The following is a 26,544-nucleotide window of genomic DNA, read 5'->3' as shown; positions in this document are numbered from 1 at the left end:
GCCCCCTCCCCGCTGTCCTTGGGCCCCCTGGCTCCTGGCCCCTGGGCCTCCGCCCCTTTTTCTTCCACACCCCGGCCCTGAGCCCTGCTTTGAGTGTCTGAGGAGCTGTTCGGGATACCAGGGGACCCATGGACCCCGGGGCAGGAGGCTTGGGGGGGCGTTGGTGGCAGCACTGGCAGGGGTCAGCCAGCCAATCAACAAGCTGTGGGGTGAGTGTGGGGAGGCAAGGAAGCCACATGGACGGGGGTAGGCAGGGCCTGCCATGTCCTCCAGCCAACTCCTTCCTGGTTCAGAGGCCTCGGCCCATGCTCTTGGAGACAGGAATTCCCTTCCCCTCGGGGGCAGCCCCGGGCCCCACACCTGCCCCGAAGGCCGACCTCCCTGCACGTGCTCAGGCTAACATCCCTGGTGCTTTGGTCCCAGCTGCCAAGAGGACACGCTCACACTGTGGGCCTGCCCGCCCGCCCCACTCCCACCGTGATGGAGGCAGCAGCCAGGCCGCCTGGGCCCTGCTGGTCGGGTGGGCTCTGTGGTGCAGCGGGCCCTCCAGCTGAGCCTGGACACTCGGCCACGATAAATAAGAAGGAGCAGGAGCGTCCTTCAGGCAGGGCATGGCCTGGCAAGGTGCCTGGACCTGCTGGCAGCAGAGGGAGATGGGCCTGCTTGAAACAGACGTCCACTGGGGACAGGCAGGGCTGAGCTGCAGGACTGGCCACCAGGGGGCAGTGGCAGGAGTGGCAGAGGGTCTCGGGCAGCCCCTCCCCCCTGCTGGGCCAGGCAGCCCCAGGATTGGTTCCTAGGGGTCAAATGAATACGCTGGGTTTCCTTAGGTATAATCTGTGCTTCTCGTACCCCTCCGTATTCCAGAAGGAATAAGCAGTGACCTACAGGAAGTGAGAAACTATCAACTCATAACAGTAGTAATAGATAACATTGAACAGTCAAGAATGGGCAAGACATGCATTTGGGGCGATGGATCATGGGGCTCCAGGGCATTGGTGGTTGGTAATTGGGCATCAAATACACCTATGAGTTTCCTGGCAGGCAAGGCAAAAAGGGGATGAGAATGGGCCATTGGAACTTCACTATCTGGTCAAATTGAGCCTGTCAGGCAGTTAGGACGGCAATTCTATTTGGGGATTCAGCTGTCCCCTGCACAGTAGCTGTCAGGCAGTCTCTGTAGGAAGCCGCAGCTGTGCCCCAGGGTGGGGCAGGTGGGGTAGAGGGGGCAGCCTGTGCATGCACTCAGAGCCCTCCAGACCTCAGGACCCAGGGCCCAGGGCCCGGGATCCCACAGTCAGAGTCCCCATTCCACATTCCAGGGTGGGCTCTGCAGCTGCTGACTCTGAGGTCTGGGCAAGCCACTTCCTCTTCCTGAGTTACGTCATCAGGATGGGCCAGGGAACGTGACAGTACCATACAACCCAGCAACCCGGAATCTTCTCTTTCTTAAAGATTTTTTAAAATTGATTTTTAGAGCCAAAACCGGTTTGGCTCAGTGGATAGAGCGTCAGCCTGTGGACTGAAAGGTCCCAAGTTCGATTCCGGTCAAGGGCATGTACCTGGGTTGCGGGCATATCCCCAGTGGAGGATGTGCAGGAGGCAGCTGATCGATGTTTCTCTCTCATCGATGTTTCTAACTCTCTATCTCTCTCCCTTCCTCTCTGTAAAAAATCAATAAAATATATAAAAAAATAAAATAAAATAAAATTGATTTTTAGAGAGAGAGGAAGGGAGAGGGAGAGAGAAAAACATCGATGTGAGAGTATAACATCACAACCCCCTACTGGGGAATTGAACCCGCAACCCAGTAATGTGCCCTTGACCGGGAATCAAACCAGCAACCCCCCCCCCCCCCATGCATGGGATGATATCCAAACCACTGAGCAACACTGGCCAGGGCCAGAATCTTTTTTTTTTTTTTAAATATATTTTATTGATTTTTACAGAGAGGAAGGGAGAGGGATAGAGAGTTATAAACATCGATGAGAGAGAAACATCGATCAGCTGCCTCCTGCACACCCCCTACTGGGGGGTTGAACCCGCAACCCAGTTATGTGCCCTTGACCGGAATCGAACCCGGGACCCTTCAGCCTGCAGGTTGATACTCTATCCACTGAGCCAAACCGGCTAAGGGCTAGAATCTTTTTTTAATTGCCTACAGATACTTAAAAATTTTTTAATTGATTTTAGATAGAGGAAGGGAGAGAGAAACATTGATTTGTTGTTCCACATATTAATGCATTCATTGGTAGACCCTTGTATGTGCCCTGACCAGGGGTCAAAATCAAACCTGCAATTTTGGCATATCAGGTCAACACTCTAACCAAATGAGGTAATCAACCAGGGCTTTGTATTCTGATTTTTTATAAACAGACTAGAGGCCTGGTGCACCAAATTCATGTGCTGGAGGGGGGGGTCCCTCAGGCTGGCCTGTGCCCTCTCACAGTTCAGGAGACCCGTGATCCATCACCCCAAAGAGGTAGGCCCTGCCCACCCAACCAGGGCTCTGTGATGGATCGCTCACAGGGGGAGGCTCCGCCCACCCGCCGGTTGGTGGCCTGGGTCTCCCACTGTGGGGCGATCGTGGGGTGATGGCAGCCCTCCTGACCAATCACATTGCAGCCTGGCTGGCCTGGCGCCAGTGCGTGTCATAGTGTGGTCCGGAAGGTTGTCCGGACAGACGTTCTGTTGTTCAGTTGTTCAGTCGATTTGCATATTATGCTTTTATTATCATAGATTTGTTTCCCCAGCTAGAGTATGAACTTCTGGAGGGTGGGGACCTTGACCACCCAAAATCTGACCTTCAGGTCCAGGGAAGAGCAACCTGGCATCCAGTAAGGAAGGAAATGGGACAAGGTAGGAGGCGCTCTGCTGGGGTCCAGCCCCAGCGGGTCCAGGGGTCCCCAAAGGTATGGACGGAGTTGGCGAAGAAGTAATTAAACAGAGACAGCGTTCAGTTGATCAGCAGCCTAGCCAGGATCTCTAGCCAAGTTCTGGTCAGGATCTCCAGCGAAGTTCTGGTTAGGATCTCCAGCCAGGTTCTGTGTCCATGTTCTCTTGCTAGGTTCTCCAGCCAGGTTCTGTAGCCATGTTCCCTCACTAGGTTCTCCAGCCAGGTTCTGTCCAGGTTCTCCATCCAGGTTCAGTCACCAGGTTCTAGTCAGGTTCTCTTGCCATGTTCTATCCAGGTTCTGTAGCCAGGTTCTGTCTCTAGGTTCTTCAGCCAGGTTCTCTCGCTAGGTTCTGTCTCTAGGTTCTGTTGCCAGTTTCTGTCCAGGATCTTTTGCCATGTTCTCTCCAGCGAAGTTCTGTCTCTAGGTTCTGTGTAGTTCTGTGTCTAGGTTCTGTGTCTAGGTTCTGTGTCCAGGTTCTGTGTGCTGTTGTCTTGTTACATCTGTATTTATACCAGTTGATTCCAATCCTATCAATCTCTATTGCAAAGGTTAGGGCGTTTCTTATCTCCATTCCAGGGAGTGAAGATTATGTAGCTTAAGCATGATTGTTCGTAGTTAAAGTGATTAATTACCCGCCTGGCACTTAGTTAAGAGGTTTTATTCCCTCCCTAACTTCAGGGGAAAATCCCTACCTGGGAAAACAACCTTTCTCAGAGAGGTGACCTTGGTTAAAACACATAGTGCCAAGAAGGTGAGCAAACATATTAAGAACAGTATGCCATATATGCCAGGTCCCTTGAAACAGCAAGGATGGACCGGCTCCCGGCAGCGCTCCACTGGGGATCCCGGCCTGGGCCAGGCGGGGAGGGTGGGTCTGGAATGCTGGAAAGACCTGCAGACCAGGGTGAGAAGACACACATGCAGCTGTTTGAGAGTGATGCTAGGGAAGGTGGGCCTGCTGCAGTTCAGTAATAGGGAACCATGGCAGGTCCTTGAGTAGAGGAGTGGCTTCATGGAATTGATGTTTGGAGTGCGGTCCCTTGGGGTGACCTTGCTCTGTCCTGGTCAGGTCCAGCACCCCGGGCTGCTCTCTGCTACCCGAGCCTGGCGGAGGCTGTGAATGGGCTTGTGTCCACCAGCTTCTGACTGAGAGTAGAGAACCTTCCTGGCTTTCGAGCCCCACCTCGGTGCCCCTCAGACACTCGGAGGTGTCCGGGTGAGAGTCCTGACCCAGAAGTCAGAGGCCCGGGTTCGAGTTCTGGTTCTGCTCATCTAACTTCCTGTGCGGTCTTGAACATGTCACTTCCCTTCACAGGACCTCAATTTCCACATCTATCGAATGGGAACTATAAAACTGAAACCAATATAATATTGAATGTCAACTGTAACTGAAAAAATTAAAAGTTTTTAAATAAAAATTAGATACATAAAAGTTTTAAAATGGGATCAATGGCCCCTGTGTTGGCGGCCTCTGGGGGTTGCTCTGAGGGTCAAATAAAGCTGGTCTCAAAGCCACTGTGACCAACAGAGGGCTGCCCTGGAGGGTGGTGGCGAGCCACCCACCGCCTCGCGGGCTGATCACCAACGGAGTGCGGGGCCGGGAGGGGAGGGCGCAGGCCCTTGGAGGGCTCACCGAGGTACGGAATCCTGTCGCGCTATCCCCGCACCTAGCACCACGTGGGCACTCGGGTGTCTGGAGCGGAGGTGGGGAATGGAGGCCTGGAAGTGGTCTGAATTGAAGTGGCTCAGGCTCTGAGATTGTTCTGGAAAGCCACAGGAACCCACAGCAGCCCCGGCACATCCTGTGTCCCTGCCCCCACCTCCCCACCCAGGGACTGTGCCGGATGGGTGACCTCGGGACCCGAATCTGAGCCCAAAGACCCTCGTTTTACAAATGGGGAAACTGAGGCCAGAGAGGTCAGGGACGGCTCGGGGCTCTCTGGCGGCCAGAGGCGAAGCCGGGCCTGGTGCCCTGCCCTCTCCCCTGGGGTCCACCCAGACACGCCCGGGCAGTGGCTGGAGGGTCTGGGCCACTGTGGCGTACCCCCGCCCGTCACCCCCCCCACCCCCCGCAAGAGACACAGATGCCAGGACATGTGGGGAGCTGGTGCCGCTAATGATCACTTCATCTTTGGCGGCTCACCCAGCCTGGGGCCCTGGAGAGTGTCTTTGTCAAAGTATTTTTGAGTATTTGCCCTCTCAGCAAGAAGATGCTGTGAGAACACTCTGTCCGCCGTAGGATGGGTACTAATAACAAGAAGGCCGGAGCAGGGAGGGCGGTGCTTTGGGGAGAGGCCCGCAGGACACCCTGGTCCACTGGCCACAGCCGCACCCCCTGCCCTTCTGGGACACCACCCCACAACGGCCGATTTATTTCTCAGCTGCTCAGGGAAGGCCGCTGTGAGCCACATTCCGCTCTGGGCCCTGGAGAAAGAGCAGTGACAGAACAGACAGGAGCCCCGGCCGGTGTGGCTCAGTGGTTGAGCATCGACCTATGAACTAGGAGGTCATGGCTCGATTCCCGGTCAGGGCACATGCCCGGGTTGTGGGCTCGGTCCCCAGTGTGGAGCATGCAGGAGGCAGCTTGTCAATGATTCTCTCATCATTGATGTTTCTATCTATCCCTCCCTCTCTGAAATCAATAAAAGTATAAAAAAAAGCAGACATGAGAGCCTGCCCTTGGGGGGCTGTGGTCTAGGTGGAGCCGATGGCACACAGCAGTGAGTGAGGGGCACACAGCAGTGAGTGAGGGGCACACAGCAGTGAGTGAGGGGCACACAGCAGTGAGGGGCACACAGCAGTGAGGGGCACACAGCAGTGAGTGAGGGGCATACAGCAGTGAGGGGCACACAGCAGTGAGGGGCACACAGCAGTGAGGGGCACGCAGCCGTGAGGGGCACGCAGCAGTGAGTGAGGGGCACACAGCAGTGAGATGCTGGCTAGTGGTGAGCAAGGACAGTGGGCAGGGAGGCTCCTGGGTGGTGAGAGCGGAGTCAGGACCTGAACGCGGTGAGTGGTGAGCCCGGGGATTCCTGGGGAAGCGCATTCTTGGCACTCAGAGCAGCAGGTGCCAGGCCCTGAGGTCTGGGCTGGGTCTGTTCCAGGACCAGCAGGAGGCCACGGGTGGAGCTGGTGGTGACATGGAGACGGCAAGATGACGGAGCAGGGTCTGAGGTCCTGCCTGCTGTGTGGCCTTGCAGGCCACAGGAAGGACGAGTGCGGGGTGTGGGGCTGCGTCTAGACACAGGGTCACCCTGCAGCTCCTTCGCCGGCCCCTCTGGTCCTGCAGGTGGGCCCTGGTGTTGGATCTGAGGGCTGGCTCCAACTCCGGTCCCTCAGCTCCGTGTGTGTGTGTGTGTGTGTGTGTGTGTGTGTAAACTTATATAACTTACAATTGATCGTTTTACCCTTTTGAGATGCCCAGGTCAGTGGCAGCACAGATGTGCATGGAGCTGGCCACCGTCTGGACTATCTAGTTCAGTGATGGCGAACCTATGACACGCGTGTCAGAGGTGACACGCAAACTCATTTTTTTGGTTGACTCTTCTGTGTTAAATGGCATTTAAATATATAAAATAAATATCAAAAATATAAGTCTTTGTTTTACTATGGTTGCAAAGATCAAAACATTTCTATATGTGACACGGCACCTGAGTTAAGTTAGGGTTTTTCAAAACGCTGACACGCTGAGCTCAGAAGGTTCGCCATCCCTGCTCTAGTTGCTGCTGTCCCTCCCACCCCGGGCTGGCAGCGCCCATGGGCCTCTCGCTGTGGAGGCCGGCCTGCACGTACCTTCCAGGTCCCCGGCTTACAGCTCACTCCTCTCGGGGCGGCCCCCCTGCAGCTCTGTGCCCGGAGAGGCAGAGCCCCCTGAGGTTGTTGTGAGGAGGAAATGCACCCGAAGTAGGGAGTCTCCTTGTCCCAGGCTGAGGGGCAGGGGCGGTGAGTGCGGGGCAGGGGTGGTGAGTGCGGGGCAGGGTGACTCAGCATCCGATTCTCGGCTCCTGGGACTGTGGCTGTCCATCCGTCTGTCCTTCTGGCGTCTCTGTCCCTGTGTTTTCACTTGCGGGGCTCCGGGCAGGACCAAAGGTCCATGAATGGGCTCCCCCATCTTTCCTGTTCTTCTGAGAGTCTCTGTGACTTGGAAGTCACCAGGTGGGGCGAGCCCAGCCTCCGTGGAGGGCAGGCAGCGGCAGCCCCGGCCCAGCCTTGCGATCCCTCCCCGGCTGCTCGTGTTGGGCACTGAAAGGCCCCCTACACACCTAGAAGGATGCCGCCCTGCCCTCGCGGTCCACCCAGCCAGAACCCCAAGCCCTCCTGAGGCCGGCGGTGTGCTAGGCCAGGGGGGCGATGCAGCAAGTCAGATGCCTGCGAAGGGTGGAGGGAGGGAGGCCGCTGGGACAGTGGAGGCCGCTGGGATGGTGGAGGCTGAAGAGGCCTGGGCCGTGGTGGTTCCGCATGGGCCGTGGTGCCTTCCCCAGACCCACCTTCTCCCTCCCCACACCCCCCTCCCTAGTCACTGCAAGGAGGATGCAGACTTCTCCCCTCCAGGACAGGATCCCTTGGGGGCGGGGGGGGGGGGGCGGGGGGAGTGCAGCACAGGATTGACCAAGACAGGCCCGAGCCAGGCCAGGGTGGAGCCTGTGAGGGCAGAGATGAGAACAAAGGGAGCCCTAACTGTCACTGAGATAAGGGGGGTGCGGCCTGGAGGCCTGGCACCGGAGCGGGGAGGCCCCTGAGGCGGTGCCCAGGAGGTGAGGCGGAGGCAGAGTGGAGACCAAGGAGGGAGGTGGGCCTGGGGGGAGGGGCTGTGCATTTTCTCCTCTGAGCCCACCGTCTAAGGAGCTGTCTGTGGGGAGGGGATGGAGCTTGGCCGGGGACAGGGACAGGGACACCCAGGGGGTGCTGTGCTGTGCTGCCCTCCCTGGTGAGGCGGGCACCTCTGGTGGCCGGTCCCCGGACTGAATGTTGACAGGCCAGCGTGACCCCAGTACCAAGTCCGCAGCGGTGAGCAAGGCCCCTGCTGGCCGGGGACCCCAAACACACCTGGCCACACACGGGGCCTCGTGGAGCCCATTTCCCAGTGGGAGGACAAGGCAGCCCCACCAGGTCCTTCCAGCTGTGACTGATGCCAGAAGGAGGTCATGGGGACCTGGGCTGGGAAGTCAGAGGGGCTCCTGGAGGAGGTGAACTGTGAGCTGAGACATGCAGACGGACGAGTGGGCACAATTCCAGCCGATGGCCTGGTGGGAGCAGCATGCCCTGAGTAACCCCGGCAAGGAAAAAAGTCCCCCAAACAAGGGAGTCTTGAGCCAGACCCGGAGCTGGAGGACCACTGACCTTCAACCTGGAGGCCTCCCTCCGCCACCTCTCAGGGCTGGGGCTGCTCAGTCCGCCCACTGCCTGTGGCCCCCCGAGGGAGTCGCCCTGGGGAGCCTAGTTACCCAGGCCTGCGGCCAGCTCCCCAATCCTGCTGGGGAGTCTTCTCAGATAAAAAGTAAAACATTCCTGAAGGTATTTAGATAAAAATGGGGGAACTGCCCGGTCAGAGTGGCTCAGGGGCTGAGCGTCAACTTATGAACCAGGAGGTCACGGTTCAATTTCTGGTCAGGGCACGTGCCCGGGTTGTGGGCTCCATCCCCAGTGTGGGGCGTGCAGGAGGCAGCCGGTCAATGATTTTCTTACCACTGATGCTTCTATCTCTCTCCCCCTCTCCCTTCCTCTCTGAAATCAATAAAAATATAGTTTAAGAACAAAACAAACAAACAAACAAACAAAAAAAAGAGGGCAGAAAAGGACCTGGGCCAGATGCTCCCCCCAAGTCCTACCTTGATGACAGCCCCCAGCGGGGCCTCCATCTCTCATCTGTGAAGTGAAACTGTTTAAACTGTGTAAGTCAATGGATTTGGTGCATCCATCCCCACAATCAATTCAGGCGTCGTTTCGCTTCAGAAAGAAGCCCTCCGCGCATTAGCAGCCATTGCCCAGTCCCCTCCTCTCCTGGCCCCCGGCCACCAGCAATCTACTTCCTGTCTCAGCACATGTGTCCATTCCAGACGTTTCATATACATGAGATAATGGAACATGAAGTCTTTTGTGAGTGGCTTCTTTCATTTAACATAACTTTTTCAAGATTCATTCATGTTACTCCAATAAATTAAATTAAAAAAATAAAATAGGGTCTTGAAATATAATAAAATATAATAGGTGAGCTAATTATAGGGTCATCCCCATACACCAGGTTTCAGGTTCGATCGCCAGTCAGGGCACATACCAATGAATGGAACAACAAATCAATGTTTCTCTTGCTCTCTCAAAAAAAATCAGTAAGTAAAATATTGTTAAAACATTTTAAAAATCAACCAATGAATGAATAAATAAGTGGAACAACAAATCAATGTTCTCTCTTTCTTGTATTTATTTATAACTAAATAAATAAATTGCCTAAGTTAAAAAAAGACTCATCCATTATTGTAGCATGTGACAGTATTTCATTCCTTTTTATGGCTGAATAATATTCCATTGGAGACTACATTTTATGTTTAATTTTTTTTTTTTTGCTTTTAGTATTTCTTTATTTTTTAATATATATTTTTATTGATTTGAGAGAGGGAGAGGGAAAGAGATAGATAGAAACACCAATGATGAGAGAGAATCACTGATCAGCTGCCTCCTGCAAGCCCCACACTGGCATGAATCATGAACTGAATCATGATCTCCTGGCTCATAGGTGGACACTCAACCACTGAGCCACACTGGCCGGGCTTTGTTTTTATTTTTATTTTTTATTTTTATTTTTATTTTTTTTAAATATATTTTATTGATTTTCCACAGAGAGGAAGGGAGAGAGATAGAGAGTTAGAAACATCGATGAGAGAGAAACATCGACCAGCTGCCTCCTGCACATCCCCCACTGGGGATGTGCCCGCAACCCAGGTACATGCCCTTGACCGGAATCGAACCTGGGACCTTTCAGTCCGCAGGCCGACGCTCTATCCACTGAGCCAAACCGGTTTCGGCTGTTTTTATTTTTATATTTGTCTTTCAGAGAGTCCATTTTGTTCATCCACTCATCAGTTAAAGGATATTAAGTTGTTTCTACTTTTTGGTTATTGTGAATAACACTGCAGTGAACATATATACAAGTTTTTGTGTGGACATATGTTTTCAATTCTTTTGGTTATGTATCTAAGGGTGGAATGGTTGGGTCATCTGAGAGCTCCATGCTTTATTTATTTTTTAGTTAATCCTCACCTGAGGGTATTTTTTCCATTTATTTTTAGAGAGAGTGGAAGGGAAGGAGGAGGAGAGAGAGAGAAACATTGATGTGGGAGAGACACATTGATTGGTTGCCCCCCACACGCACCCAGACCAGGGCCAGGGATTGACCCTACAACACAAGTACCTCCTTTGACTGGGAATTGAACCCAAGACCCTCAGTGGGCAGGACAAGGGACGCTCTAACCACTGAGAACACTGGCCAGGGCTTGTTTATTTTTATTTTTTTATTTTTTTTAAAATATATATATTTTATTGATTTTTTACAGAGAGGAAGGGAGAGAGATAGAGAGTCAGAAACATCGATGAGAGAGAAACATCGATCAGCCGCCTCCTGCACATCTCCCACTGGGGATATGCCCACAACCCAGGTACATGCCCCCGACCGGAATCGAACCCAGGACCTTTCAGTCCGCAGGCCGACGCTCTATCCACTGAGCCAAACCGGTTTCGGCTATTTTTAAATTGATTTTAGGGAAAGAGAGAAACATCAATTTTTTGTTCAGCTTACTTATGTGCCTGTTGTTTTTTTTTTTTTGTATGTGCCCTGACCGGGGACGGAACTGCAACCTTGAAGAATCAGGATGATGCTCTAACCAATTGACTACCCGGCCAGGGCGGTAGCTCCATGTTGAACTCTCGGAGGAGCGGGAGACCGTCCCACAGCAGCTGCGCCCTTTCCAGTCCCACCAGCAGGCGTGGGGCCAGCTCCGCCACGTCCTCTCCGACGACCGGCCTCTGCAGTGGAGCTCATTGTACTTTTGATTCTTTTCCCCAAGGAGCATCTTTTCACGGGCTTATTGGCCATTTGTATGTCTTTTTTGGAAAAATGTCTTTTCAGATACTTTATCCATTTTAAAACTGGGTTATTCATCTTTTTATTACTGAGTAGTGAGTTCTTTATATACTCTGGATAAAGTCCCTTACCAGGCATGATTCGCCAATATTGTTGCCCATTGTATGGACTGTTTTTACTTACTTTTTTTCTTTCTTTTTTTTTTTTTTTTTCAGGAAAAACCCTTTATTTGCAGATGTACTAGTACAGTAACTCAGGGGAGTCAGTTTTCCAAAGCCTGAGTGATGAATATGGAGCAAGAGTTCCTTTTATTGCCTTAGTTTCTTTGTTTCCTAACTTCTGGGCTTTTTACTTACTTTCTTTTTTTGTTGTTAATCCTCACCCAAGGATATTTTTTCTGTTGCTTTTTAGAGAGTGGAAGGGAGGGAGGGAGGGAGAGAGAGAGAGAGAGAGAGAGAGAGAGAGACATCGATGTGAGAGAGACACATCCTTTGGTTGCCTCCTACATGGGGACTGGGGATCAAACCTGTAACCCAGGTACATGCCCTTGACTGGGACTGAAAACTTTGAGGGTGTGGGGTGACGCTCTAACCACTAAGCAACCCTGACCAGGGCTGTTTTTACTTTCTGGATGGTATCATTTGAAACACAAAAGATTTTAATTTTGATGAAGTCCAATCTACCGTATACAGCTTTTGTTCCTTATGCTTTGGAACTGTGTTTAAGAAGCCTTTGCCCGACTCAAGGCCATGAAGATTTCCCCGTGTTTTCTCCTAAGAGTGTTATACTTTTAGCTCTTATGGTTAGGTTAGGGTCTATTTTGAGTTATTTGTTAACACCTTAAGTAACAAGATCTGGCCGCGGGTCTAATGCCTCCTGTGATTTTGGAGATGCGTGTACACTGCTCTGTGATCCCTCCAGCAACTGTGATGTGCTGAGACAGTATCATGACTTGTGTGGGCGGCCGTGTTGCAGCCATTGTTGATACCGTGTCCATTTACAATGGAAGAAGATGCTGGGTTCCGGTTACAGGTTCATTTAAATGAAACTGTAATTAACCTCCCAGGTCCATGGTCCCTCCAAATTCGGTCCACAGACTTCAGGTTAAGAACTCCTGGGGATGCCTGGCTGGTGTGGCTCAGTGGTTGAGTGTCAACCTATGAACCAGGAGGTCATGGTTCGATTCCCGGTCAAGACACATGCCCGGGTTATGGGCTCAATCCCCAGTGTGGGGCTGTGCCGATCCATGATTCTCTCTCATCATTGTGTTTCTATCTCTCTCCCTCTCCCTTCCTCTCTGAAATGAATGAAAACATATTTTTAAAAAAACAAAACAAAAAAAGGAACTCCTGGGGTGGCAAAAATTCCTGCCCAAAGCCTCTATTTCTGATTTGTGTTCTGGGGGTTTGAAACTTCCGAGACTGGCTTCAGGGCTGGGTTCCTGGTCCCCCCAGCCCAGCCCACCACGCTTGGTCTGGCTCCAGCCGGGGTGTGTGTGTGTGTGTGGGGGGGAGTTGTTCCTTACTTAGAAGAATTTTCTAAGAAGCCATCCAACAATGCTAACACTAAAACCAAAACATCGGCCCCGACCAGTGTTTCTAAGTGGTTAGAGCACCAGCCCTCACACCAAAGGGTCAAGGGTTTGATTCCTGGTCAAGGACACACACCTGGGTTTCCGGTTTGATCCCTGGCTCCAATTGGGGCACGTGTGGGAGACAACCAGTCGATGTCTCTCTCTCCCATCGATGTTTTTCTCTCTCTCTCTCTCTCCTTTCCCCCCTTCTCCCACAGCTTCCACCCTCCCATTCTTTAAAAAGCAATGGAAAAATGTCCTCTGGTGAGGATTAACAACAAAAATTCCCTGGCCAGGTAGCTCAGTTGGTTAGAGCATCGTCCGGATACGCCAAGGTTGTGGGCACATACCAAAACCAACCAATGATGCCTACATAAGTAGGGCAACAAATTGATGTTTCCCTCTCTGTCCCCAAAAAGAAAAATATCAATAAAATAAAAAACAACACTAAAAATATCTGAACAAACTGCATAATGAACCACTCTGAACACTACGTGTACAATCAGGCATTGGGGCACCTTCTCCCCGGCCCTCCCAGCCCCGAGGGGTGCAGGGAGCCGGGCTGCACCCTCTGTGGCTGAGACCTGCCCTCTCCCCTCGCCCGCTGCTGGGTGAGGCAGCCTGCTTCCTGACTCAGGGCGCGGGGGCCGGGCACAGCTGTTCATCCGCTGGGATGCTCGGGCGGATTCAGGAGCTGAGAGCAGACCCGGGCAGCTTCACCCTGAAGACAGCTGTGACCGCCAGGCCTTCCTCGGGGAGGGGAGATGCCGTAGCCTCTGCCGCGGTCCCGCCTCGTTCTGCACCGGGTGCATGTCTGATCGTTTGTATCATTCTGGGTTCTCTGAGCGGTAACAGAAACTCAGGTTGCTCACTTCAAAGGCCAGGATTTCAGGCCTGGTTACAGGGTGGGGGCACTGGGGAGCGTTCAGAGATCCTATCAGGACTCAGCCCTCCTGGCCTCAGGCTGGCGAGGTGGGCTGGGCTCCCTGGAGCGGCCTGCTCTGCAGGGCCCTGCACTTGCCCCAGGGCCTGCGGCAGCGCCTCCTGCCTCCTGCTCCTGCACCGACTGCCCGCCAGCCCGCAGGGCCCTGCCCCAGGCTCTCAACCTTCCCAGTCCTTGGGTCCTGGTTTCAGGAAGAAGCTTCCCTGAACACTCCAGAAAAAGGTCCTGAAGGGGCTTTTATTGGTCTGGCCAGGTCACGTGCCCACATCTGAGCCAATCGCTGCCGCCAGAGGCCTGGGGCGGCGCGCTGATTGGCCAGGCCTGGGGCACATGCTGGGCAGGCCAGGCCAACCACCTGGTCCTGGAGGAGGGGCTGCCTCTAGGCCAGCGGTTCTCAACCTGTGGGTCACGACCCCTGAACACACATCCTGCATATCAGATATTTACATTATGATTCATAACAGCAGCAACATTACAGTTATGAAGTAGCAACGAAAATAATTTTATGGTTGGGGGTCACCACTACATGAGGAGCTGTATTTAAAGGGCCGCGGCATTAGGGAGGTGGAGAACCACTGCTGTAGGCAGATGCTGGGCTGGAAGGCCCCAGGCCCTCGCCCCCCATTATTTGACCTCTTGGTCAGGCCTCCCTTATCCCTGGATCCCGCCCCTCCGTGGGATGGGCTTCTGCTCTGGGCACCCACAGCAGCCTGACATTAATTTCCTATCATTCATTTCTCAACAAATATTTACAGGTGCTAGGCACAGAGCAGGGGGTCCAGGAGGAGCCCCAGCAATCACAGGGTGGAAGAGGGGGTGGAGGCAGCAAAGGGAGATGAGGGGTGCTCTGTGTGCTGGGAGAACGAGGCCCTGAGGAGCCAGGGGATTTCTGGGAGGAATGTGGGCTCAGCTGGATTGGGCAGCAGGGAGGGTGTGGGTGACCTCACAAGAGTTGAGAGCGGGGTGAGGAGAGGCTGGGAAGGTAGGGAGTGGAGAAGGCAGGTATAGACGCATTTTCTAAAAAAGTCTTTATTGTTGAAAGTTATATGTCTCCCATTGCCCCCCATCAAGCCCCTCCAGCCCACCCTGCCCCCGGCCCTCACCACCCCACTGTCTGTGTCCATGGGCCATGCATATGTGCACACAAGGTCTTGGTTGATCACCTCCCACCCACCCACCCTCCCCACCTTCCCTCTGAGATTCCGCACTCTGTTCCCTCCGTCCATGTCTCTGGGTCCACTCCGTTCATCAGTTTATTTTGTTACTTAGATTCCACATACGAGTGAGATCATGTGACACTTGTCTTTCTGACTTATTTCACTTAGCGTGATACTCTCCGGGCCCTCCATGCTGTCCCAAAGGTAAGAGATCCTTTTTTTACTGCTGCACAGTATTCCATGGTTAGACACACTTTTGGCGTTTTCTGTGTGGGGAGTAGAGAAATGGGAGGAGGCAGGAGGACATGCAGAAGCAAGGGAGAATTTCCTTCACTTTAAAAAAAATATATTTTATTGATTTTTTACAGAGAGAAGGGAGAGAGATAGAGTTAGAAACATCGGTGAGAGAGAAACATCGATCAGCTGCCTCCTGCACATCCCCCACTGGGGAAGTGCCCGTAACCCAGGTACATGCCCTTGACCGGAATCGAACCTGGGACCCTTCAGTCCACAGGCCGACGCTCTATCCACTGAGCCAAACCGGTTACGGCCCCTCACTTTTTTTTGAAAATACTGACCAGGTGGACGGAGGCTGATCGCCCAGGGGAGCATAAAGGGGAGGGCAACAGGGGGAGCGTTTCTGTGATCAAGATTAGGGTAGGAGAGCCCGTGGGGCAGGTGGGTGCCTGGCAGGGAGAAGTGTTGGTTTGGGGACTGGAAGGTGAGAGGGATTCTATGTGATGGCTTGTTTTTCTCACTGAAGAGGGAGGTGAGGTCCGGGACTGGGTGTGAGGGCAGAAGGGGCTGTGAGGGGTGGACGGAGGGGGAGAAGGTGTGAAATCTTAGTCTCAGAGAGTGGCAGTGTCACTGAAAAACATGGTGAGCTGCTGACTATGACAGCTTGAAGTTTATCACAAACACAATCAGAAAGGTTGTGTGTTCCCCACCCCCACCCACCCAGGCAATAGGCGGGGCAGGAGCCGTTGGAGGGCTTCCCAGGGGGGAAGGAATGAGGAGTTGGGAGGTGAACTGTAGACATTCGCCAGGCCAGGAAGTATGTACTATTATCCGATTTATTGATGGGGAAGCTAACAGGTTCAAGGCCAATGTAGTATCCAAGTGGCCTGGGGAATCAGACAGACTAATACAGGGTCTGTTAGGTGTTAATAAGTATTTGTTGAGAAATGTGAATGGTGGGACAGCCCAGTGATGCACCCACAGTCTAATCCAGACGCCAAGCAGCCCCAAGCTTGGAGTTGGTGGGTGGGGCTGGTGACTTCCTACCCTGACACATGACTCAGGGTTACCTTTGTGGTCTTGGAGGCCAATCTTTTCAGAGTTTAGTGGTAGAACTTCACAGAAACCTACTGAGCATCATGCTCTTAACCCCATTTCTCAAGCCGTGCTCACTTCCAGATAAGTCAGCCCTGAGCCAGGCAGCCCAGCCCCTGGGGAATGCCACCTCGGTGCCTCTCCCTTGGCTTTGCTGTCTACGCCCACCCAGGCCAGCTGGCAGGGAGTGTGCCAGGGACTCACCCCGGCACTGCCTGGGGCTCTCCAGGGAGAGGGCTCCCCCTGGAAGGGCAGACCAGGGCCAGGGGCTCTGCACTCGGTGGGGCGGGGTCTTCCTGGGGAAGGGAGGGCTCCCAGCCCTTTATCTCAAAAGCCATTGAAGCAGAAACGAACGCGGCCACTTCACTGACGTTAATAATCATGGTTCATGCTGCAAAAAACAGAGAAGCGCACACTCGCAGTATTTATTTGGGCTGTAAAACCATAAAACTCCAGATTTCTCCCTGTGGCTATTTATAACCTGAGCTGGTGTAAACTGTCCCCATATTAAGCTCAGGTTTGAAGTAACTTAAAAGAGAAATAAGCCGTCGCTGCATCTAAAAAATTCAATTATAGACCTTCTCTCGCTTGCTAATTATGGACGAACAGCCCGTGGGTGGGGGTGGGGGTGACACCGACCATGCGGCTCTAAAGTCGCCCGGCCGGCCGGCCGCCGGGGGTCGGTCTCCGGGGCAGGGACGTCCAGGGCGGGGTCGTGCTCGCCCCCCGCGGGGGCCCGGGGTGGAGGGGAGACAGGCCGGCAGCAGATCCGGAAAAGTGGCTCTGGCCCGGGAGGAAGTTGACCCTCCCCGAGCCAGGGCTAGGGATGAAAATAGCTTCTTCCTCTTTACCCATCCGGGCCCCCAGCCCTGTCTCAGGTCCCCTCCCCATTTCTGCAAGTGCGCCCTCCCCGCGGCAGGTCGGGCCCTGCGCGGGTCTCTAAGCGGCGTCGGGACCGCGGGGACCCTCCCGTCCGGCCGCGGCGGGCGCCCCGCAACTCGGGCAATTACGGTGACTTCCCACCTCCCCCTCCGGGGAGCAGGACGCACCCCGCGCGCTGCCGCACCGCCGCCTTCCCCTCCGGAGATGGTCACCTGGGAACCCCGCCCTCTGCACCAGGGCTGCCCAGGTCCTGCTGCACCCCCGAGTCCCTGGGGGAAAGTGGGGGCGCAATTAGTTTCTTTCAATTAGTTTCCTCTTTGTATAGACCCATTCAAACTGTGACATGTACTCCTCCGCGCGAGGGGGAAAGTAGTCCCGACCTGCCATTCAATTTCTGTTCTCGTGTAGCCCATATTTTACTTTTTGAAGCCGATGGGACCCTCGGAGGGGCCCCTCGGGGGCTGTGGGGGCCGAGGCCGCCGGGGGTGCGCGCAGGGGAGGGGGTGGGCACCCCGGCAGCGGGAGGGGGCGGGGAGGCAGCCAACTCCTCGCTGTGCCGGGAGAGAAGGATCATGGGGCGTAGAGAGATTGCAAACCTCAAAACCACGTACAGCGGGCGATACGCGTCAACCGAACCTGACCAACGGAAGCCCGAGCCCCGCCCCTCCTCCCGCCCCGCTCCTGGGATAGACGGGTGCGCCGAGCCAACCGCGAGGCCGCTCACCGTCCAAATCCCACGAGAGCCAATGGGAGCGCGCGGGGGCGGAGCCGCCCCGCATCGGGTTGGGCTGTGCGCGGCTTCCCCCCGCGGCCAGGCCCCGCCCCTCCCCTCCCTCCCGCCCGCTGCTCCCGGAGTAGTTGGAGCCAGTGAAGTGCGGGCGGTGATGAGAGCGAAAGTTGCGCTCGGCTCGGCGCTGGGGGCTTGAAGCGGCCCCGCGCTCCGCCCGCCTGGGCCGCCCCCAGCCCCCGCCGCGCCCGCCCGGCCCCGCGCCCGCCGAACCCCCCGTCCCGTTCCGGCGCCCCCTCCTCAGGAGCCGGGGTCCCCGTCACTCTCGCGCGGCCCGGGCCCCCGCTGATGCCGACCATGGTGGAGAAGGGCCCCGAGGTGTCAGGGAAGCGGAGAGGGAGGAACAACGCGGCCAGCGCCGCCGCCTCGACCGCCCCCGCCTCGGCCGCCTCGGCCGCCGCAGTCTCCGCCGCCGCCGCCGCCGCCGCCGCCTCCTCGGCCGCCTCGGCCGCCGCCGCCCCCAATAATGGGCAGAATAAAAGTTTGGCGGCGGCGGCGCCCAATGGCAACAGCAGCAGCAACTCCTGGGAGGAAGGCAGCTCGGGCTCGTCCAGCGACGAGGAGCACGGTAGGTGCCGCCGCCCCGCGCCCGCGCCCGCGCCGCGCCGCCCCGCGCCCGCCCCGCGCCCGCTCACCCGGTGCTCTGCTTCCCCGCAGGTGGCGGCGGCATGCGGGTGGGACCCCAGTACCAGGCGGCCGTGCCCGACTTCGACCCCGGTGAGTAGCGCCCGGGCCGGCCGGGAGCCCGAGGGGGCGGGGAGCCCTTGGACAACTTTCTTTTTGTGTGTGCGCCCTGCCGTCCGCGGGGGGAACAGCAGGCGCGACGGGGCGGGGAGCCCGCCCGGCGTGGGTGCCCGGCCGCCCCCCGCGTGTCCCCGAGGCCCGAGGCCGCCCGGTCGGACAGCCCTGGCCTGGCGGCCCCCGGCGGTGCCGGGTCCCGACGGGCTGCGCCTCGGCCGGCGGGAGGGTGGCCGTGCCGGAGAGTTAGCATCCCTCCGGCCGGACCCGGACCCGGCGCCCCGGCGCGTGCTGCCCGCGGCCTCGCCTGCGGCGGCCGCCCCGCGCCCCCGGAGGCCCCTGCCGCAGTCCCGGGACCTGTCGGCCGGTGTGCGCCCCCGCCCCCATCCTTTCTGAAAGGGAGGGGCTGTGGGAGAGTAGGACCTGCCAGGACTCGAGCCTGACCTGCGATTTGCACCCGAGAAACCCCGCACCCCAGGCCCGAGCGCTCCCTTCGCGCGGCTGCTCCGCGGGAGCCGCTGTGAAGTGGTTCCAGGAAAACCCCACCAGACAAAGGAATGGAGGGTTTTAACGCTGGAGGCTCTGGCCGCTCCGAGCGAGGCCGGCCTCGAACTGTTTGAAAGGACGCGCTGCTGTCACCGCTCCCTCCCTCCCCAGGGAAGCCCGGAGCCCCCGGAGCCCCGAGCGGAGGGTCGCCGGGTCGGCCGCCCGCCGGCTTCCCGGAGGAGATGGGCGCCCGCAGGCTTTTCCTGGGGACCAGGCTGCCGCGAATTGCGCGGGTGTCGCCCTTGAAAACGGCCGCCGCTCCTGGGCGGCGATTGAGGTGCTCAACTCGGGGTGCCCTCTGAAGTGGGGACGCGCGGGGGTCCCTGAGCGCGCTGCTGGGGGCCGGGAAATGGGTGACCTTCCCCACACGCGCCCACATGTGGGTCCCTGGGTGCGAGCCTCCTGGGTGCAGGGAGTCCGGCCGGGCGTGCACTCCTTTAAACTCCGGCCGGCGCCTCGGTCCTTCCCCTCCCCCACGCCTGCCTTTTTTGGTCGCTTCTCGGGACGGGAGTGACGGGCCGGGGGCCTGGGCACGCCTCCCCTCCGCGCGGCCGCCCGGGGAAGCCTCTGCTTCTGGTGACAGCTGACCCGACCTGCATCTTGTAGGTCAAGTCCATCTTTGTTTTCATACGCGGCGCGGGAAGCTCGGCTGTTAGCGAGTTGGTCAGTGTGGGGTGCACTCTGGTCCTTAGTTTGGAAGCTCCATTTAAAATGTTTGATGTGACTGAGGCGGGGGCCGCCGTGATGGCCTCCGCAGGGATCCGATCGCTGACATTCTCCCGGTGCTGGTGGCCAGCTCTGCGTCGCCAGGAGCCTAACCTTAGAGTGTGCTCTCCTGTGAAACAGCCAGTGGAATAGGACTGTGTTGAGCTGATAGGACTGATTTGAGGGGAGCGCTACCAGCTCTCAAGAAGGAAAACATTGTAGACCTTCTGCCAGGTCGCCTTACGGCCACGGGATTGGGTCTTGGGAGGAACATGTCCAGATTTCCTGTTCTCTGTGTGGTTTAATCTAGAAAGGCATAGAACTGGTATGAAATAAAGTCAAACCCTGCTGTGCCAGTCTGAGCAGTGGGACACAGTCCTACCTAGTGCTGAGAATTGTGGGACTTTACTGTTTCCTGGTGAGTTTTTTTAGGTGTGTTCTCCTATAATTTAAAGTCTAAGGGAGAGATGACTTCCATTTTGGAATAGACTTAAGACAGGCCCCCCCCCCCCCCCCCACACACACACACACAAGTGAGGAATAGTGTGGATTGAGATTGTGATTGTTACTATCTTCTCTTTCTCCCTGCCTATTCTTTTTTTTTTTTTAAATGTTTTTACTTATTTTTAGAGAGAGAGGAAGGGAGAGGGAGAAACCTCAGTGAGTAACATGGATGGGCTGCCTCCTCACACACACACACACTGGGGATGGAGCCTGCAACCCAGGCCTGTGCCCTGAAGGGGAATCCAACCCGTGACCTATTGGTGCCCTCAGCCACTGAGTCACAGGCAGGCCCTGCCTGAGTTTTGAATGCATTTCTCTTTCTTTCTCTCTATCAGAACCTGAGCAGGTAGGTGAATGTGAAACTCATCAGAAAGCCTTTTTCCTCCTGTGGTAGAGATGTGTGAGTGGAAGAAGTTGATTTCATTTTTTGAAGTCAGATTTTATTTTTCCACAGTCTCTCAACTTGACTGTATTTAGCTTTAAAAGCAAATGGTTGAAACCAGGACCACCTGTTATTCCCTAGTATTCCAAGGAAAATCATTTCTGTCACCCCTTGTAAGTAGTGAATGAAGTAGCCCTGGCATGCGGATTCAGCTCTTCTGATCTAATCAAGACCTAGACTAAATCAGTGGATTATGGCATAACCTGTAAGCATCTATGTTTACAACGACAGAAAAAGTTTTATCAATTCGACATAAAAACAAAACAGAATGCAGTCCTATACCTTTTTTTTGACATTGACTTAAAAAAAACCCAACTTTATTGTTTAAAGTATTACATATAGTATTACATATGTTTCTTTTCCCCCCCATTGACCTCTCCCCGGCCACCCCCACTCCCAAGCACATGCCCTCACTTCCCCTAGTGTCTGTGTCCATTGGTAATGCTTATATGCAGGCATATAAGTCCTTTGGTTGAACTCCCCCCTGCCTTCCCTCTGAGGTTTATGTTGTTCATTATGTACCTTTAACTTAGGCTTTCTTCTCGCGTGGCGTCTAGGCCAGCTTTCCCTTCCCAGTGCCCTAGCATGTGCTGATTTGTCGTTTCTGCTAGTTTAGTAATCATAGAGGCAGTAAGGGAGGCCTGCTTCCTCTACCCCACCCGTGGTTAGTTATCTCCTCCTGGCAAAGCAGGGTTTGTTTTGACGCGAGTAGTGTTTTCTGTACAAAAATGTGCATGTTCCCAATGAGCGTGCAGAGGGGGAAGGAGCTCGGAGCCCGTGCATAGTGGGTCATGTCTTTACTCCTCTCTGCTGTCTTCTCGCTGGCGGAGCGCAGGGACAGGGTTTTCAGGTTGACTCAAGCTGTGTTTCTGAAGCATGTGTTACTGTCACCTTCTACCTGAGTTGGTTTTCAGTATCGCAGTTCACTAATAGTAAAATTAAGACTCTTGCCGAAGAGGAAGTGTTTTTTTTTTATATATATATTTTATTGATTTTTTACAGAGAGGAAGGGAGAGAGATAGAGAGTTAGAAACATCGATGAGAGAGAAACATCGATCAGCTGCCTCCTGCACATCCCCCACCGGGGATATGCCCGCAACCCAGGTACAAGCCCTTGACTGGAATCAAACCTGGGACCTTTCAGTCCGCAGGCTGACGCTCTATCCACTGAGCCAAACCGGTTTCGGCGAAGAGGAAGTGTTAATGGTAAATGTTTTTGTGGTAGTGGGCTTTTAAACATGCAACCCATATTTGGAACATTGAACCCAATAGATTTAATCAGATTTGAAAATTGTGGTTGTATTGGCTCTACTATCACGTCAGAGTTGACTGGTATTAAAAAATGTATTACACTTTACTGTGGAATAATCTTACTGAATAGGGCATCTTGATCTGCTTTTCATTTCTTTTTATTGGTGGTTCTATGTACCTCTTTGAGCACATTATTTTCTATGCTTTAGTTTCATTGTAAAAATCAGTTTTATAGATATCCTAAAATTCATAAGTTACGGTGAATGGTTTGTGAGTCAGTCTTCACCAGCTGAGAAGTGAGGGTGGTGATGAATCCTGAGTGGTGTGGCAGGGAGACCGGAGCTGGTCGTGGGGAGAGTGGGTGCCCTGCCTCTGTGATTAAGAAGGTGATAGCAGGTAGAGTTGGTCATTTTGTTCGCAGAAGCCTCAGTTTCCTGGTTCATGGGTGAATCAGGTCCTTTCGTCACTAACACTCTGTGGTTATGTCAGGTATAGTCACCTTTAATTTCATGTTTATTTCATAAGCAGCATAGAGTAGACTGAGCTCCAATGCTGAGAGTTGTAAAACCCGCTCTGATCCTCCCAGTGCCTCTTGCCACCTGTGTGATACTTCATTTTTTGTTGTTATTGTTGCTGTTGTTAATCCTCACCCGAGGATATGTTTTCCATTGGTAATTAAGGAGAATGGAAAGGAGGAAGGGATGGGTAGAGAGAGAGAGAGAAACATCTATGTTAGAGATAGAGATACACAACCATTGGTTGCCTCCGGCACACACCCTGACTGGGGCTGACGATCGAACCTGTAATCTTTATGTGCCCTTGACCAGGTATCAGAAATCGAACCCATGAACCTTTGGTATTCTGCCAACGCTCTAACCACTGAGCCCCACCAGACAGGGCCATTTGTTGATTCTTGTATGTGACCTGATAGGATCAAACTGCAATCTTGGCATATTGGGACAGTGCTCTAACCAACTGAGCTCCTGGGCCAGGGCTTCTCCGCCCCCCCCCCCTTTTATTTTTATTTTTTATTTTTTAAAATATATTTTATTGATTTTTTATAGAGAGGAAGGGAGAGAGATAGAGAGTTAGAAACATCGATGAGAGAGAAACATCGATCAGCTGCCTCCTGCACATCTCCTACTGGGGATATGCCCGCAACCCAGATACATGCCCTTGACCGGAATCGAACCCGGGACCTTTCAGTCCGCAGGCCGACGCTCTATCCACTGAGCCAAACCGGTTTCGGCTTCTTTTTAAATTTCAGATCAAGTTTCTAGATCAGTGGTTCTCAACGTTCCTAATGCCCCGACCCTTTAATACAGTTCCTCATGTTGTGACTCAACCATAAAATTATTTTCACTGCTACTTCATAACTGCAATTTTGCTACTGTTATGAATCGTAATGTAAATATCTGATATGCAGGATGTATTTTCATTGTTACAAATTGAACATAATTAAAACATAGTGATTAATCACAAAAACAATATGTAATTATATATGTGTTTTCCGATGGTCTTAGGCGACCCCTGTGAAAGGGTCATTCGACCCCCAAAGGGGTCACGACCCACAGGTTGAGAACCGCTGTTCTAGATGAAAAAAAGAAACCTTGAATCCATCCCTGGGTCAGGGGAAGTACACATTAGGTAGGCTGTGAGCTAGGGAGTTTTTTTCTTTAAACTTGTCTTTGAGAGTTAATGCTTTCGAGGCACTTTCTATAACAACCTTCTCCTCCAGGGGTGATGACTGTGGTTAGAAGGTTAGCTGGGCCCAAGTGGTGTGGTTCAGAGGTTGGTCGTGGATCTAGAAACCAAGAGGTCACCAGTTCAATTCCTGATTAGGGCACATGCCTGGGTTGTGGGTTGCGCAGGAGGTAGCCGATAAGTGATTCTCTCTCATCATTGATGCTTCTGTCTCTCTCTCCCTCTCCCTTCCTCTCTGAAATCAATAAAAATATCCTATATAATAAAAGGCTAATATGCAAATTGTCCATTACACCAGCGGGTGGGGCCAGCCAGCCATCCGTCCTCGGACCCTCCCCTGGTTGTGCACAAATTCGTGCTCCGGGACTCTAGTATTTAATAATAAAGAAGTAAAAGCAATGTTAAGGGTCATTTGTACTGAAGAAATTTAGGCTTACTCTTACTCATTTTCCTTGGAATTAAAGTTCTGTGGGGCAATTTAGTTTAAAATGGTTGTTGGAGATGAAACATCAAAGTTCTACCTAAGTTTCTGTATTCTTCCCCAGTTTATCATACTTTTAATATTTTCTTCTCTGCTACAGAGATTGTTTTAATTGACATAGTTTAACCTTCACTTCCTTCTGAGCCTTTCTTCAGAGGTTCCATGCATAATTTAAAAGTAAGAAATAAGGTTTCTGTTTTGTTCCCTAATTCTAATGGAAAACAATGATGCTTGCTATGGAGTGTGTAATACATTAGTGTTTATATTCAAAACAGAGAAATCATGTCTGTCCTTCTGTTTCTCTCTAAAATAAATTAAAAACAAACCAAAAAAATAGAGAACTTGAAATCACTTTCTGGTGAGAGCTACTCTAGTAGCACAGTAAAAGTCTGAGGAAGATAGGGATTATGAATTGAATGCTGACTTCATGATTTGGACTGACTTAATTCTTGCAGCACTAAATAGCAATTGTGGAAAATATTGTGATCCTAGAAATGATAGGGAGGGGCATAATTGCAATATATCAATTTTGTTTTGTGTTCTAGAAGCTAAATCTCTGGTTGACTTTTATGCTTTCTGTAATATTTTAAAGTTGGTGTAAGATGGCAAGTGTTTTGCTAAAATGTTTGAGAGAAATAAATATTTTTAAAATAACATAAAATAACATTAAAGTTATTAAAACCCTAAAACTACTTTTTCAAATTAGTCAATTTCTTTAAATGTGTGGATCTTAATAAAAATTGCACACCAGACCCAACTCTTTGAAATTTCTTGATTCCTCTCCTCAAAGCATTGAGAGAGAAAATTATAATGTCCATATAATCCAACCTTCTTGAGCTCTAGACATGGAAAATGAGACCTAGAGGGATAAAGTGACTTGTATGTCTGTCTTTCAGTACCTAAGTATTAAAAATATTTCAAGGAGACTTGAGGCCATGATGAGGGCAAACTTTAATCTTTCATTGCTAGATGTTTCAGAGCCTTGGTACTGGGTGCAGTAATTGGGAACAATAATATGTGTTCATAAATTTATTTATTTACTTATTGGTTCATTCTTACCCAAGGATTTTTTTCCATTGATTTTCAGAGCGAGTGGGAGGGAGGGGGGGAGAGAGAGACAGAGAGTGAAACATCGATGTGAGAGAGGCACATTGATGCAGGCGGCAGCTGACCAACGATTCTCTCACATCATTATGTTTCTATCTCTCCCTATCCCATCCTCTCTGAAATTCATAAAAAAATATTTTAAAAAAATATATTTTATTGATTTTTTTACAGAGAGGAAGGAAGAGGGATAGAGAGTTAGAAACATCGATGAGAGAGAAACATCCATCAGCTGCCTCCTGCACACCCCCTACTGGGGATGTGCCCGCAACCAAGGTACATGCCCTTGACCAGAATCGAACCCGGGACCCCCCAGTATGCAGGCCGAGGCTCTATCCCAGCCGTGGGCAAACTACGGCCTGCGGGCCGGATCCCGCCCTTTGAAATGAATAAAACTAAAAAAAAAAAAAGACCGTACCCTTTTATGTAATGATGTTTACTTTGAATTTATATTAGTTCACACAAACACTCCATCCATGCTTTTGTTCCGGCCCTCTGGTCCAGTTTAAGAACCCATTGTGGCCCTCGAGTCAAAAAGTTTGCCCACCCCTGCTCTATCCAATGAGCCAAACCGGTTAGGGCCATAAAAAAATATTTAAAAAATGTTCAAATAGAACAGAAAATAACACATACAGTTCTGTGGGCACCAGTGTGATGAAACACTTACTATTTGGCCATATTTGCTTCAGGTGCAGCTGAAGCTGATTCCTTCACTCTCTCCTTCCTGCTTTGAAGGTGATTGATGTTATTCCTGTGATCGTTCGTTTGTATCCTCTGAGAAGCAGATGACAAAAAAGAATTATATGAACAAGAGATTCACAAGTGTAAATGCTGTGGAGGGTAAAGAGCAGAGGAAGTCGGTGAGGAGGGCAGAGTCTGCAGAATGGATGCAGATGTGATATGTATTTATGTTACCTCTAACCTATTTGTTTTTTCCTTAAAGTTGTTATGTCTTTTAAGTTTCTTAAATGTGGGTTGTATGTTCCCGGGGACATTCTGTAAATAGAATAATAATGCTTTTTGAAACTAGAATACCAAGGTTTGTTTTAAGTTTTTTGTTTTTTTTATCCTCACCCAAGGATATGTTTTTATTGATTTTAGAGAGAGAGGAAGGCAGAGAGAGAAACATAGATGTGAGAGAGAAACATCGATTGACTGCCTCCCATGCCCCATCAGGATTGAACTTGTAACCCGGGTATGTGCCCTGCCCGGTAATTGAACTGGCAACCTTTCGTATATGGGATGATACTCAGCCAACTGAGCCAGCCAGGTCCCAAGCTTTTTTTGTTGTTAATTCTCACTCGAGAATATTTTTTCCTTTTTTTAGAGGGAGTGGAAGTGAGGGGGGTGGATGGGGAAAGAGAAGAAGAGAGAAGGGGAGAGACACATTGACTGGTTGCTTCCCTCAGGCACACCACCTGGGG

The 26,544-nt window shown here is 52.5% G+C and overlaps 1 protein-coding gene across 1 annotated transcript in view; it reads left to right on the top strand.

The window, feature by feature from the left end:
- The first annotated feature begins 17,718 nt into the window (after nt 1-17,718).
- Nucleotides 17,719-26,544, top strand: part of RCOR1 (REST corepressor 1) — a 104,499-nt gene continuing 95,673 nt past the window's right edge. The window contains exons 1-2 of the mRNA XM_081099647.1: nt 17,719-18,213; nt 18,303-18,362. Of these exons, the coding sequence (XP_080955773.1) occupies nt 17,934-18,213; nt 18,303-18,362 (340 nt within the window). The 5' untranslated portion in view covers nt 17,719-17,933. The remainder of the gene's footprint in view (nt 18,214-18,302; nt 18,363-26,544) is intronic.

Source organism: Myotis nattereri (genome assembly GCF_964212035.1).
Source record: "Myotis nattereri genome assembly, chromosome: 1".
Lineage (NCBI taxonomy): Eukaryota > Metazoa > Chordata > Mammalia > Chiroptera > Vespertilionidae > Myotis > Myotis nattereri.
This window is presented reverse-complemented; position numbering and strand designations above follow the sequence as displayed.